Source organism: Colossoma macropomum, unplaced genomic scaffold, assembly GCF_904425465.1.
Source record: "Colossoma macropomum unplaced genomic scaffold, Colossoma_macropomum, whole genome shotgun sequence".
Classification (NCBI taxonomy): domain Eukaryota; kingdom Metazoa; phylum Chordata; class Actinopteri; order Characiformes; family Serrasalmidae; genus Colossoma; species Colossoma macropomum.
This window is the reverse complement of record NW_023494785.1, coordinates 26,320,202-26,335,614: the sequence shown is the minus strand read 5'-3', so window position 1 is coordinate 26,335,614 and position 15,413 is coordinate 26,320,202. Positions and strand designations below refer to the sequence as shown.

The window sequence follows — 15,413 nt, the reverse complement described above, 5'->3', positions numbered from 1 at the left end:
AAACCACCTCCAGTACTGTTATTCTTATTCGAAAACGGCGGGTTGCCCTCACAAATATGGCGGACTCCGAGAACGTTCTGTCCATAGTGACGCAACATCCGCTCTCAGCTACGCTTTGTCCGAGTCGCTACGCTGCTTATTTATTTATTTACGTTTTGTTTTAGGGGTATATTTTATATATCCATCACCCTTTTCAGCACTTGAATGACATTCGAGTCTGATACATATATGCCTAAAAGCAAAGCCCCCAAAATGGATGATTTGGACTACAGTAAGTATTTAAATATGGGCGTTTTTGTTCTTTTGAGCTAACGGAGCTAACAGGCTAACGTATATTTAAGAAGACATGAAGATTTTTGAAAGATATTTGCTGCTTTGTTAGATTACCATTTTATGTCAGAGCCTTACTCTTAACGCAATAAACCACCTTCCACATTCAGTTGGCTCATTTTATGTTAACCTGTGTTAAACTGCTCCTTGCTTGCTAAGCTAATATGTTTCTGTTGCTGTGGTCCATTGTTGTGTGCATGTTAACTGCACAGGCTTGGCTTCTCCTTTTTCCTCGTTGTTCCATTAAACTGTTTCTGTTTGTTATTATTTTAAGTGACTGTTAAGCTCCTAACCTTCTAGAGGCTCGATGACATCTGCTTCTAGGACATACAGCTAGAGAAGCTTTTGTCTTAGGCATTCCTTAGGCTTTATTCATTTATTCTCTTCGCAGCCAGATAAACGTAGCTGGCTCAGAAATTAGCCTGACTTGTAAGTGTTAAGAAGATATAGGAGATGCTGGGAAGAACCTGATCAGCAAACCCGCCATTACATGCACTAGGTTACGGGCGAAAGTCTGTATTTTAGCGAGCTTTACTGTGAGGGCTGGTCTTTAAATCTCCATAAACATACATTCTCAAGACTGACGTATAGAGGACTTAAGCATAAACGCATAAAGGGGATCCTAATGTTGACTGGCGTTTTTTGTTTGTTTCTTTCATGCCAGTATCATAATATGTTGGTGGTGGTCATTCAGCTGGACGGGAAATGGCGAGAAATATTTCTTATGTCAAGATATGTCGATTGATATTAAAATTATTACAAATTTACAGCCGGACACTTTCGGACATGTCATTCTGTTTCACCATGACATTTGAATTAATTAATTTATTTAAATATTCTCAGACGTTTGTATCTACAGTGATTCTTACATTATTTGGTACTGAGTTAAATATTTTTACATTGCTCAGAGCATCAGCATCTTAAGGCTATATTAATATAGTGAATCAGCAATTACTGTAATCCAGGTTTTAACAAACTGTTAAGTCTGTGTCTTCTTGGAAGCTGCTGTCATCCACCATTCTGTAGTACCTGCAGGCGTTGTTTTTCTAGATCACAGTGGACGTGTTTGAACGCGTTGCTACATAAACATCATTGACACAGAAATGTACTTTTGTAAAGACTTAAAATTTTGGCACAGCTGAACGTCAGTCTAGAATATAAACATTCCCTTGCATGTCCAGGGTACTAGTCATGTTTCGCTCTCAGCTCCCAAACACAATGGACATTAGACACATATCAGTGAGTGTGGAAAAACAAGAACAGTGTAGTAAGTTGATCTGAGAAGAGAGAACATGTGTTGTCAAATGTAACTCCTGCCAAGACGCTTCTCTGTGTATCTGTGTCTGTGTGTGACCAGTTCACATTGTTGTTTAATTGCACAGTTACATTACACTGATCTCTTTTCACTAATCTTCCCACTGCCTCTTCTTAATCTCTTCTTCAAACTCTCTCTCCCCATCAAGTCCCGGCAGACCTGAGCCCAGAAGAGCGCTCAGAGCTGGAGGAGATCCGTCGCAGGAAGGGTGCTCTGTTGCTGGAGATCCAGAGGCTGAGAGAGGAGTTGCGGGAGGCCATTATAGAGGTTGAGGGACTAGAGAGCAGCACTGAGGGCAGGTCAGACTCGCACATATGCTTGTGAATGGGCCTGAACAGTATATTGGTTGTTAATCAGTGTTAATCAGTCGCACAAGTTTTATTATTATTATTATTGTTGTCGTTGTTGTTGTTGTTGTTGTTGTCGTCGTCGTTGTTGCTGCTGCTGTTGCTGTTGCTGTTGTTATAATATTGTCCTTTGTAGCACGTGTTACAAATAGAGATATACATATCATGAATTTTTATGACATATTCTGATTTCTTTAAAGCCAAATAAGCTGATTTTTTGATTGATTTTTATCATTTATATTTTTTAAAACTGAAGCCCATACAGTTTGGGGTAAATTAACACACTACCACACTTCCAGTATTTTTATTAGCCAAACTTGCAATAAAAACAACATTATTTGGTCTTTAATGGGTTGAACCAGAATTTTAAAATTTTCAATTTTAAATCAGTTGCCTATTTAAAAAACATGAATCAAATAAAGTGCTAGAGCCAAAAGAATCAAAAAATGCCAATTCCGATTTAGCCGATTCCAGATGTTCATCCCTAATTACAAAAAATAGCAATATGTAAATAATTGTCTAATAAGTCAGTACATGGTTAATTCACAGAAGCTCCAGATGAGTGTTTGGGATGAAATGTGATCCAACAACCTTAAATTCAGTTTGATTAAAAAATATATAAAAAAAAAATAGGGCCTGTCTATAACTTCATCCTATCAAGGGTTCATTGATGTGCATTGATATGGCCAATTGGTACATGTTGTGATGCAAATTTGCTTTCTGATGCGCATGTTTGGAACTGCAGCGTAGAGATGTAAAGAGGGTAGTGACAGACTTCATTACAATTATTGTTAAATGGAGTGTTTTGTTTGACTTTTCAGTAAAACGCTACAGAAGAGTCGGCATGTGGCCATGGGCAGGAAAAAATTCAACATGGATCCTAAAAAGGTGAGAAGTGAAACAAAAACTACAGCTCTACCTGCATCCTTACCTTTCCCTCAGTATAATGGAGGACTAGCAGCAGTCAGCAGCTGGTGAACTGCCTGGTGAAATCATGTCTCTGTGCTTCAGGGCATCGTGTTCCTCGTGGAGAACGAGCTCCTCAGACACACTCCAGAGGACATCGCCCAGTTCCTGTACAAAGGAGAGGGGCTCAATAAAACTGCCATTGGCGACTACCTTGGAGAGAGGTACCTCGCATCTCGAGCTTAGATTAATTGCTTTTATAACAAAATCAAAATAAAAAAAAAGAGTGTACTTTTTTGCATTGCAAGAGCTGCGATTTTAATTATAGCCCTTACTATCAACAGTGTTGTCTTAAGTGGGGAAATATAACCTAATAACATGAAGCTTCTGAATGCCCTGTATATGAGTTGGACCAATCACTCATGTACTGTGTACATGACAACGCAACCACAACTAGACACACACTCTTGAAAACTTAATATGTTTGTGTGATGCTTGTGTGATAACAAAATCTCTCTCTCTCACTCTCAGAGATGAGTTCAACATTAGGGTGCTGCAGGCATTTGTTGATCTTCATGAGTTCACGGATCTTAACTTGGTTCAGGCTCTCAGGTAACTGAATTCTCCTCTAAAGCCGGCAGTATACTTCAAACTATGAAAGAACTAAATGAAATCGAACTACCGCTACCAGAACTTGCTGTCGTAAATATATATATATATATATATATGTGTGTGTATGTGTATATATATTTATATGTATATATGTATGTATATGTGTGAGTGTGTGTGTGTATATATATATATATATATATATATATATATATATATATATATATATAAAACCTGTGTGGGGCTCAGAACAAACAACCCAGTGATTAGGATTTCTGTTTACTGCCATGTTTTGGCCAAGAAAAATCTTTTTTCTTCGAAATGTCATTTGTTTGTCCTATGTTTAAAGTATAGCGACTGCTTAAATTCTATCCAGCTGTTCTTTCATTCTGTGATGAATGAAGCAAAATGAGGTTTTTTGTATTTTCATTGTGACACTTTGCGAAGGAATTATCTGACACAGTAATTAAAATGATGATTTGACCACTAAGGTGTATGTGTTTGTGTGTGTGTTGCAGGCAATTTCTTTGGAGTTTCCGTTTGCCCGGTGAAGCCCAGAAAATTGACAGGATGATGGAAGCGTTTGCTCAGAGATACTGTCACTGCAACCCTGGAGTATTTCAGAGCACAGGTAGCACACACAAAGCTGTTTCTATCTCTCTCATTTCCAAAAACGTTGAGGCTGTAGGTAAAATGCAATTGACCTGTATTTGAATAAAAACAGTACAAAGACAAGATATTTAATGTTTTACCCTTTTTGAAGTTAGGGACGGGCCAATTTAAGTCTCTGAACATTGTGAAATCTTCATAAAACAGTTAACACACTCATACTTGGGGTCATCCAGGAAAGGCCTATTCCTTTATCAGTCCATTATTAAGTATGGGTCGAGGCTTGCCACTTTGCCAAAATAATTGCCAGTATAATACTAACATCCCTCAGTGAGCGATTGCAAGAATCTTACTTTATTTCACCCACTATGGTGCGTAATATCATCAAAAGATTCAGAGAATTCAGAGAAATCTCTGTGTGCATAAAGGGCAAGGCCAAAAGCACAAGATCTTTAGCCCCTCAGCTGGCACTGCATTAAAAACTGCCATGCTTCTGTAATGGATATCACCACATGGGATCAGAAATACTTTGATATAATGCTGTCATTAAACACTGGTTAATGATGCAAAATTGCGTTGGGAAATAATGAATGTTGTGTCCTCTGGGCTACAGAAGTAAAGGACCATCTAGATTGTTATCAGCATAGAGTTCAAAAGCCAGTGATAAACATGGTCCTGTCACAACTTTTTTGGAACAGGTTGCTGGCATCAAATTTGGAAGCATACATTTACCAAAACAAAACAGTAATGGTCTTTAGGTAAAACATCAAATATTGTGTTCTTGTACTCATGTTAATACTGGTCAAACAGAGTGTACTGATCACTGCTTTCTGTTTTTATTGGCATTTCACAACTTTTTTGAAACATTTTTTTTTTTTGTGTTTGTAATTGTATGTGGTTATAAAACCGTATTCCTTTTACCCTTGTGTTCCGTCTTTAACCACCTCCGAACCACAGTTTGTTCTGGTTGTGTTCACACCTGGTTTATCATACTGTCAAGTGAAATCTGAATGTGATCACCAAAAACACTTTACTGCAACAGCATCTGTGTGTTGTTGCAGACACCTGTTATGTTCTGTCGTTTGCGATCATCATGCTGAACACCAGTCTGCACAATCCCAACGTGAGGGACAAACCAACAGTGGAGCGCTTCATCAGCATGAACCGAGGAATCAACGAGGGAGGGGACCTGCCAGAGGAGCTGCTCAGAGTGAGTCGAGGAAGTGTGTCTGTCTGTGTGGGTTAGGTCGTAATTTTGTCTGGGTTATGTTACAGTTTTGGTTGGGGTCACTCATTAGGTTGGCATAATCTTTAGGTTAGAGTTGAGATTAAAGAAATTTGGTTAGATTAAGATTCTCACAAGTAGTAATAACAGTATGTATATATATCCTCTTTGTCATTTGTATGTGTATTAGTTTTCCTTCACTACTATATTTTTGGGTCTTTTTGTCTGAAATAAGTGAATGTTTAATTATTTTTAAGAGCAATAAAGAAGGAGATTAAGAATGGTTTTTCGTACGTCACCCACGTTTCATGAGTGTGTGTTGTTCATGCTCTGCATTCCTGCATGTTTTGTCTTTTAGTCTGAAATAAGTCAGAGCTGAGTCATCGTTTAGGCTTCTTATTGTGCTGCAATCCAGAAAGATCAGTCGTTAATAAACAACTGAAGAAACAGGAAGTTACAATGGAAGATCATTATCCACCATCTGTAACTTGTGCACTAATCTCTCTCTCTCTCTCTCTCTCTCTCTCTCTCTCTCTCTCTCGTCTCTCTCTCTCTCTCTCTCTCTCTCTCTCTCTCTCTGTGTCTCTCTTCTCTCTCTCTCTCTCTCTTTCTCTCTCTCTCTCTCTCTGTGTCTCTCTCTCTCTCTCTCTCTCTCTCTCTCTCTCTCTCTCTCTCTCTCTCTCTCTCTCTCTCTTTTCAGTTTAATCTTATTTATTAGGTGTGTTATATGCAGTACTGTTTGAGCAATCCTAAGTTATCGGACAATACAATAGCAGAGTACTAGTAGTAATAAAACGTAGAACCACGGTAATATTTAAATATATTTATTAACAGTCATTTTGATGGTCGTCTTGTTTCATCTTTTTGATTGTTGTGTTTCTATTCTGGAAGCATCTGTAAATGCATGCACACAAATACTAGTGCTCATTAGAAACTTTGTAGCTTCACCTTGCTGATGTTGGAGACTAGCTCTGTTCATCTGTTGATGAACAATGTGTGTTGGCCATCCTCTAACCCAGGGCTCAAACATCTTATCCACAAAGGGTCAGCATGGCGGCAGGTTTTCATTCCAAGCAGGAACACACCCCATATAAGTAACTGGTCATTTGAAGACTGAGATCAACTGATTAAATGAGTGGAATTGGGTGTGCTTTTGCTTGGTTAAAATGTAAACTTGCAGTTACACCAGCCCTTTATGGATAAGATTGGAGACTCCCACTTTAGTCCTTCATCAGTGTTCAGTTTCTGACCAGCTGAGCTGCACTTGGCTGGATACTTTTAGGTGGTGGATCATTCTTAACCTTTACGTACTGATGTGTGTAAAAAGCTGGGACAGGATCCCTTCATAAAACCAGACAAATCCAATCACAGTTAGCTCGTTTTACAACAGGGGTTAACAACTTTCTTAGTTACGCCTGAAGTGAAACTGTGAGTAATGCCTGGTCACATGCACATGAAAGTATGACATTTATTTAAAAGAATAAATGAAAGGTCAAGTGGTTTGTTTTTCAAAGAAGTCCAAAGAATTTATACTGTTTAAATATGCAGAAAGTCAAGCATATATAACCATAAAAAGTAATTATGTCACCGCTGCCACAGTGGCAGTGCTTATTGGAGTAGTAATTGCTTTATATATTTGATATGTAGGTAGTATCCTATATAGTATGATTTGTTTCTTCTGCTGAAAAGTGATTTATGACATGAAAAGTCATGAAGAAAAAAAATAGCAAACTGAAAAGATTCAGATGGGTCCTGATATATATAAGATGGCTGTCAGAAGCTTGCACTGATTGAGTTGCTTTTGATGCAAAATTCCAAACTGGCCCTGTCCTGGAGCAGTTTAGGTGTGCAGCATTAGTTGCTGTGGTGATGTACCCTGATTAAAAAGTGATCCACCATCGTGACACAAAAAATAGAAAATCCAGGGATTGTTTTGAGCTTAAGGTTAGCTGGCTAAGCAAGAAATTATACTTCGTTCAGGCCAATGGAATAAGACTGAAAAGCACTGGTGTAGAGGGTGGCTGACCAATTGTTCATGAGAACAGATGGGCAACAGTCAGTAATTGCCTTAAACCTATAAAATAGGACCTAATGAACTGATGAGTGACTGGAAATACAAGGTGTTTTCCACTTAAGTGGACTGTAATACCAATACATCTCTCTTTCTCTCTCCAGAATCTGTATGACAGCATTAAGAATGAGCCTTTTAAGATCCCTGAGGATGATGGAAACGACTTGACTCACACCTTTTTCAACCCAGACAGAGAGGGCTGGCTGCTTAAACTGGGTGAGTCCTCTGAGTGGCTCCTCCTATAGAGGAAACTGTTGCACAGAGAAGGTGGCTCCTATCCAGGTTCTCTACATGTGGGTTAATGCTAAGCTTGGCCTGTGGTCCCGGGTGTCTGTGTCTCACTCCCTCTCTCTCTCTCTCCGAATCTTCTTAAAATGATGGCCAAACTGACACTGCATGATGTTTTATTTATTTTACTGCTGTGCAAAGTGTTTGCCTGTTGGCATGATCTCTGTGTGTGTGATCTTTATTGAGCAGTTTAAAAGTTTGCTTACTCTTTGCATGGTGGGGACTGTGATCTCTCGCTAATACCTTCTTACTCATTTTCCTTTGTTCTTTCTATCTTTCTTCTTCCCTGTCTGCCCTGCTCTCTCTCCGTCGCTCTTCCTCCGTTCCTCTGGCTCCTGCTCTGCTTGGCCTGTGGTTTCCGCTCTGCTGCTCTGCAGGAGGTAGGTGCTGTCAGACCGGTTCTGTATCAAATATACCTTCTCGTCTGTTCTATAACCTTAATAGTGCTCTTACTAAGACAGATATTTCTGATTTTGACCATTACATGTTGTAACATTAGTAGCCTGTTAAAATGGGCAAATACGTTTTGTCCAAAATGGGGATTTTAAACTTTCATTTATTTTTCAATTTTAGATGTTAAAAACACATTTGTAAAGTAGAAAAGGGAAAATTTATAATGATTTTAATTTGATTCAAAGTTAGTGTTGTCTGTTTGTGGAATAGTGTAGTTTGTGTCTTGTTTTGTGGGACAAAAAAAATCATCCTTTAGGTTACTTGTCATTTTTGTCATATTTTGATATTAAAGTAAACAGAAAATAGTCAAAGAGTTAATAATTATAATGAACACCCTTTTTTGAAATCCAAAGCACTCCAAAGTGATTATTAAAAAAACAAAACACGCTATTATTTTAAAACAGCTTGACCCCAAGAGACCAATTTGAACAAACCAATTGGACTACTTGATTTTACAGCAAAAGTAAAAATTCTGACATTGTGTATTGATACTTATTAAGGTGAATTCAAAACAAATGTAAGAAATCTCTCTTTCTCTCTCTGTTTCTGTCTATCAGGAGGTCGAGTGAAGACATGGAAGAGACGGTGGTTTATTCTGACTGATAACTGCCTGTATTACTTTGAGTACACTACGGTAAGATCTCAAAATTCACACATGTTCAGCCACCATTGTATTATACATATTATACAGTCTTACTACCAGTGTTATGGTGTCGTGCTGCAGACTAGCAACTAATGGTTATTTCTCTGACCGATTAATTGATCAACAGTTATTCAATCAGGCAACTTAACTATTATGCCATACTTTGAAGTTCTGTCTGTTTAAGTTCTTTTACGATGCAATACTTGTTTACAATACTTGTGTGTTGTAAGTGCATTTGTTTTATAACTCAACAATGCATTGACCTTGAAAGGCCGCACAGTTTTTTATTTTTCCTTTTAATAATAGACCTTGTCAAGTAATTGTTGCAGCTCCACTGATAATAAATTACTTTTGCTTTCATAATGTGTGTGTGTTTAGGATAAAGAGCCAAGGGGTATCATTCCTCTGGAGAATCTGAGTATTCGGGAGGTGGAAGATCCCAGAAAACCTGTGAGTTTTCAAATACAACTGTCTGAATAAATTAGTTTATTCATTTATTAACACTTTATGGCTTTAAATTTACAATATAAATATCTGTCTTTCTCACCCTCTGTGTTTCACTCTGTCTCTGTCTCTCCCCTGTGAACTGTAGAACTGTTTTGAGCTGTACATCCCGAATAACCGAGGGCAGCTCATTAAAGCCTGTAAGACTGAGGCTGACGGCCGAGTGGTGGAGGGCAATCACATGGTCTACAGAATCTCTGCCCCCACACCAGAGGAGAAGGATGAGTGGATCCACAGCATCAAGTGAGGAGGGGAGAGGGTTTGGAGAGGCAGGGCGTGGGGAGAAAACTCTGTAGTGTTTAGTGTCTCTAATGTCTCTAAAAACCTGTCTGGTGAACACACAATACACTTTTTTGTCGTTGAATGGGAGATGCTGTGTGTCAGAAATCTATTTAAACGTAAAACTGCACACTGTGAGAAGTATTAATAAATCTCTCAGGTGTCATTAACCAGTCTCCTAGTTGTTACATAAATGATTAAGTGTAATTATATTCTTAGTTACATATTTACATTTACATCCAGTTTACGTTCTGCATTGACACGTCTGAGTCTGTGATACTTTTTGTATGTTTGAGGTCAAAAAAATGACAAAAGAATGGCAAAAATGTAAAGACTGTTTTTTCCCCTCACAAAACGAGACTGTTCACACAGCAGTACCTTTTTATTCAATTAAGACATCTTCTACTTCCAAACACAAATCAGTTGATATTGAATAAAAAGTTTAGTGTCTAGTGTTTAGTGTCTGCCCTGTGATGGACTGGCGACCTGTCCAGGGTGGATACACGGTTTAGAAAGTGTGTGTGTGTGTGTGTGTGTGTGTTTAGTGTCTGTACTACTCACATTTCTTTGCTTGTTTCAATGAGCTATGATTGAGAAATATTTCAACAAAACGTAAAAAGAAGCATTTAAATGCATATGCACCATGGGAGCCTAGGAAGGTTGATGTACCAAACTCAAAACCCAATTAAAAACACAATTTATGGATATCGATGCATCGGATCTAGTCAAGTGATTTAAATCACTCATCCATCATGCTGGATTGTTCTTGGGTGTTTTTGTCAAATCACATTATCACACAGGTTTTAATGCGTTGTGATAATATTATGATTATGCATAAGTTACATCCATCTGGCTATACACCTCTATTCACTAACCCTCTGTCTCTTTCTCTCAGATCTGCTGTGAGTGTGGACCCTTTCTACGAGATGCTGGCTGCAAGGAAGAAACGCATTTCCTTAAAAAAGAAAGAAGAGCAGCCTTAGGACACTTTCCCTCCTCTTCTACCACTTTCCTCTCATCTTCCATTCCAGCAGAGGACAGAAATCATCCCTCCATCTTCTAAACCTTGAACGACACCTGTCCCCTCTTGTCCAGGCACTGGTCGTTTGCTCTCTTGCTGAGGGTGCATAAGCTTCTTTTGGGACTACGAACTCCTACACTGAGCTGCTCGGCTCCGTTCCAGTGTTCACTTCACTTCCACGCTTGTGCCCTACACACTCTACCAGTAGAGTGTTCACTATATTATCCACCTCCTCTCCACACACACTTTCTCCCTAGTACAGCTATATACTACACACTCCCAAACCAAGTTGCTTTAGTCTGTAGATTGCTAGCAGAGAAAAGCTTGTTTCTCCAGAACCAGCAGCATTCCCTGGGAGGAAACAGGAAAAGCAGGATTGATTCCTCTACACAAACAATAATGCTGGTGCTTAATTTATTTACTGAGATCTCTCGTACTGGTGGTACCACATTATTGGAGTTGCAGCAACACATTGTATTCCAGATTGTAGTATTCAGCAACACTAAATACTTTCCTCCTCTGTCCGGACCTGCATACTCCATCGACCATCACAGCACTGTTCCTAGACACTACTTTACTTAATACTTGTTTTACACACTACACACTGCTGGCCTTATCCTCTACCCTATTTCATACTCACTACTGTTTTATTCTGTTTGCTGGTCTTCCTCTCTCCTGCATTAGACACTGTGAATCACGTTGAAACACTAATTAACTACAGGGTACACAACAGGGCCACTTCATACATCTCTCAATCATCTTCGTCTTCGTCATCCTCTTCAGGGCCTGATTTACTGAAGCCCCAAGCATAGTTAAGCGTTACTGATATCTAAATGTTTATCAAAATTGGTGATTGGCCTGTATGACTGTATTGGCTTCGCTTTCAAAGAAAGCCAGAGCTCAAACGTTTGACTAGACTTGAGGTTTGCGTCAGTTAGGCCTTTTAATTAATTACTGGGCTTTTTTCTGCTTGTCTGAAAGCGTCTCTGTATACTGACAGTAATCCTCACTAGCTTTATATTACTTGTCTTGTTGATGAAGGAGCCACAAAAGGCTGTTATTTACGCCACATATCAGTTTTAGACCTTGATGAATAGTCACTTGTAATCTCTCTTGTCTTGATTGGAAAGTACAGTAGATTTAGTTCTCAAACAGGCGTCACTTGACCAGGTGCATTTTGTTCAGTTCACTTCTATAAAAGGCTTGGGTTTTGTTTTCATTAAACTGCCTGAGGACTGAGAGGCAGTAGGAGTGTGCTGCCAAATATTGTCCCCCATGGATCACAAGGAATGCCGTGACCTCATTTCCTGCATATAACAACAGGAAATCAGCGTTGGCGGGCCGTGACATTGTTATGATGACAAGTCTTTGAATAGACCCGTTTTCCAATAAAACAGTAAGCGTGCAGAAGAATAGGTCTCTAAAAGTAGCTGCGGACTCCACCACCACCCTGCTTTAAACAGAGCCTTCTTTCTGAATATCAGTTTTCCCAGAAATTCAATAACAAAGATCTGTCGCTCATACTGTATATTTAGAGCCCAGACACTGAACAGTAGAGCTGAACTTAGGCTTGGAAAATGGCGTTTCAAAACATACCTCAACCAGATACAGAAGCTTTCTCACGTTCGCCCGCTGTAAGCTGTGTTTCGGTCTTGGGCCGAATGAATGTGTGTGGAGGTTCTCTGTGTTACGAAAGACACTAAACTATACGGTTACCAGTCAAAGGTTTGGACACCCCTACTCAGGATTTTACCCATTACTGTTTTACACATTTTAGAATAAGTGAAGTGATCGTAGCTATGAAAAGGATTATGCCATTACCAAATCTTATTTTACATTCTTCTTTGCCTTGACTGCTACATGTCTAGACATCAACTTTCCTGTTTTATATTTGTCTTAGAAGCAGATTTCAAGCATCTAATTAACTGTTTAGGTGAGTCCAAACATTTTACTGAAACTGTATGTATGTGTGAGTTGTGACCCCATAGAGACGGTGCAGCTAAACTCCCAGTTTACTTACATCAGAGGGCTTGAAGGAGCTCCATGGCAGCTTGAAGTTGTGTATTATATGTTGTCGTTTTCTTTTGTAAATACATGTTAGTATATATGTTTACAACATGCATACAGATGTTTAATTTATTGATTTGCTTAGTTCCTTTTTGTCAACTTTTTGTCAACTTCTTTTTTTTCTTTCTTTTTTTTTAAATGATCAAGGAATAGGGTTGCATGTCATGCTGAACTGAAGCATATTCCTTAAGATTGAATCAGATATAATTGTATTGGCTTTGTCTAAAGGGTCTATTAGTGTTCCTTATTTATAATGTATGATTTATATTAACAGCCAATGAAGGCTGTTTTTTGCCCTAAATTGTTGTTCTGAATTAATCACTGCTTATATACTATGGTTATGATTGAGTAATATGAAAATAATTGAATACAAATTGAGTATCCTTTACAGGTGTTTTAAAAAAACTGGTGATAATAAGGAACACTAATAGTTCTCCATAGGCTTCAGTAACAGCCTTGTATTTAAGCTACGACTAATTATAATGGTGATGTTAATGATGAGAATGAAATGTAGCAGCATTTTTTTTGTTTGTTTTTGCGTGATTTTTAAAATGGTTCCCTGCTAATATGAACACTGGCCTTCAGTGCTAAATCTTTTTCTTGAAACCTCTAGATTTAGGGTAGCCGTTACTGGAGTTAGAGTTCATCGTAAAGGCACTTTAATACCAGAGGGAGTGTCCTGATGTCCAGGAACTGACCACATGGTCACTGTGTCTCTGGCACCCTCTGCTGTGACACAGTAATATCTAATAGTGTTTAAGCTCTGCCTTAGGTGGACAAAGGACACCTCACAACTAACAGAGCACAAGTAATACCCACACTTCCACAGAGCTGATTATAGAAACTGTACCTAGTAAAAGTTTGTTAAAGCTGTATTTTGGAGGTGTTCTTGAGGAGATGAATGAAATTTTGCTCAGTCTAAGTTCAGGCTGGAGCATTCATGATGTGATGTGCAGAGTTGCCAAAATAAAACACCTTGCAGAAGAACAATACGTGAAACAATGATTTCCCTACACAAACACACTCCCCCTCCCTGCTTTGGCTCCCTCTGAGGTTAGGTTTGTTTATGATTGAATGATGTAATACACAGCGGTACGGATGGCAAGAAAACAATGCTTACTGTAGCAAAACAAAACAAAAGTAAAGGTCACAGTATGTATTGGTGCCAGACAACTCTTATGAAACAATAAAGTAAAATGGAAATATTTTCATGTTTACCTCTTCTTTCTCCTTCATGTGGCTTCTTGCTTTTGGTCCCTGCTGGAGTCCAGTGATCACTTGTGTAAAACATTAAGTAAATTTTGCAGTAGCTTAAAAATAATAAAACTAAAATTAAAAGGAGGGACAAAGTACATAAAAGAAATGAAAGACTTGAGTGTTATTAAACATACTTAAGGGTAAAATGCAGTAAAAATAGAGTGTAAGTTTTAAAGCTCAATCATAAGCACATGAGCAGAAATGTTTTTAACCTGGATTTAAAGGTGCCACAGAATGCATTTATTCAGCATGCTAAGTTGTTCTCTCATGTCCACATAGAAGGTGTGTGATTTTGGTCGGGGTGAAAAATGCCTGGATGTGGTTTTACACACCCACTTACAAATCTATGATTTGGCCCAAGAATGAAACAAGCTACTTTCCCTTTTTTGGGGAGCCTGGGAATCGAAGTATGAAGTCTCTCTGTTGACAAACTCAGTAATTTCAGTTTTGTTCTTATTTAATTGAAGAAATTTTGTCTTATTCAGTTGTTTATGTGTTCCCTACATTGACACAGTGAGTCCAATGGGCTGTAATCTTGTGAGAGAGCATTGCATGTCTGTCTTTATATCTATGGTGTTTGATGATGTTATTCTGTAGAATTTGGCCCAAAGGCTAAAGATAGAGATTGAACGAAAGAGGTCTGACAACTGATGCCTGGGGGTTTCCCCATGTCATAGCTGCCCTATTAAGCTGCCAATAGTGACAAAGTAACATTGGCCTTCTAAATAAGAGCTAAGGACTGTTCTAAAAAGTCCTACCCAATTTTCCAACCTGTCCAGCAGTGTTTTATGATCTACAGTGACAAATGAAGCACTAAAATCTAATAATACCAAAACTGAAGTCAGTTTTCAGCTGTATATCATTTAACACTTATTTCAGTTTCAGTACTGTGGTGAGGTCAGAAGACTGATTGAAATTTGTCAAAATAACTGTTTAAGTTCCAAAACATTCAGGCAAATGTTAAAGTGGAAAGCGAACAAAAATTCATGATGGTATCTTTTAGAGTTTTACAGTTTTAGACTCTAAGTTTAAGTTTCAGAACTTACGGTTTTGACAGTTGGGTCATTCTACAGGAACATCCATTTTTGTGTCCTTAGCGTTTACAGATATATTACACTTAAAAACATGTTAGTGTTACAATTTATTTATATTTTAAAATAAAACAATGTTATTTTAACAATTACACCTTCTTGAGCCTTCAATTTAGCAAAATTGGTTTTTATATCTAGAATTCCAAGTACCACAGAAGTGCTTGTCCCCACAGTCATGTGTAAAGGGCAAGTGCCACATTTTGAAGAAAAAAACACTTTTTTCTGCAATTTTAACTGCAATAATCTATACATGACTATGGAAATATATAAATTAAATGACGTAAAGAAAACAAATTCCAAATAAATATTATAAAATATATAATGAAAGTTGTTGTCCCCAGGAGTCGTGTCACTGGTGTTACTGCGTAACAAAAATCTCTTATTTTGAAATAAAAATC

At 38.2% G+C, this 15,413-nt stretch overlaps 1 protein-coding gene across 1 annotated transcript; it reads left to right on the top strand.

The window, feature by feature from the left end:
- The first annotated feature begins 116 nt into the window (after nt 1-116).
- si:dkey-283b15.4 (cytohesin-2) lies at nt 117-13,526 on the top strand. The gene is made up of 12 exons (XM_036588627.1): nt 117-271; nt 1,794-1,944; nt 2,814-2,880; nt 3,004-3,122; nt 3,430-3,510; nt 4,026-4,138; nt 5,178-5,326; nt 7,517-7,628; nt 8,711-8,787; nt 9,175-9,246; nt 9,389-9,543; nt 10,475-13,526. The coding sequence occupies exons 1-12, from the start codon at nt 205-207 to the stop codon at nt 10,560-10,562; spliced, it is 1,251 nt and encodes a 416-aa protein (XP_036444520.1). The 5' UTR covers nt 117-204; the 3' UTR covers nt 10,563-13,526.
- Nucleotides 13,527-15,413: the final 1,887 nt, after the last annotated feature.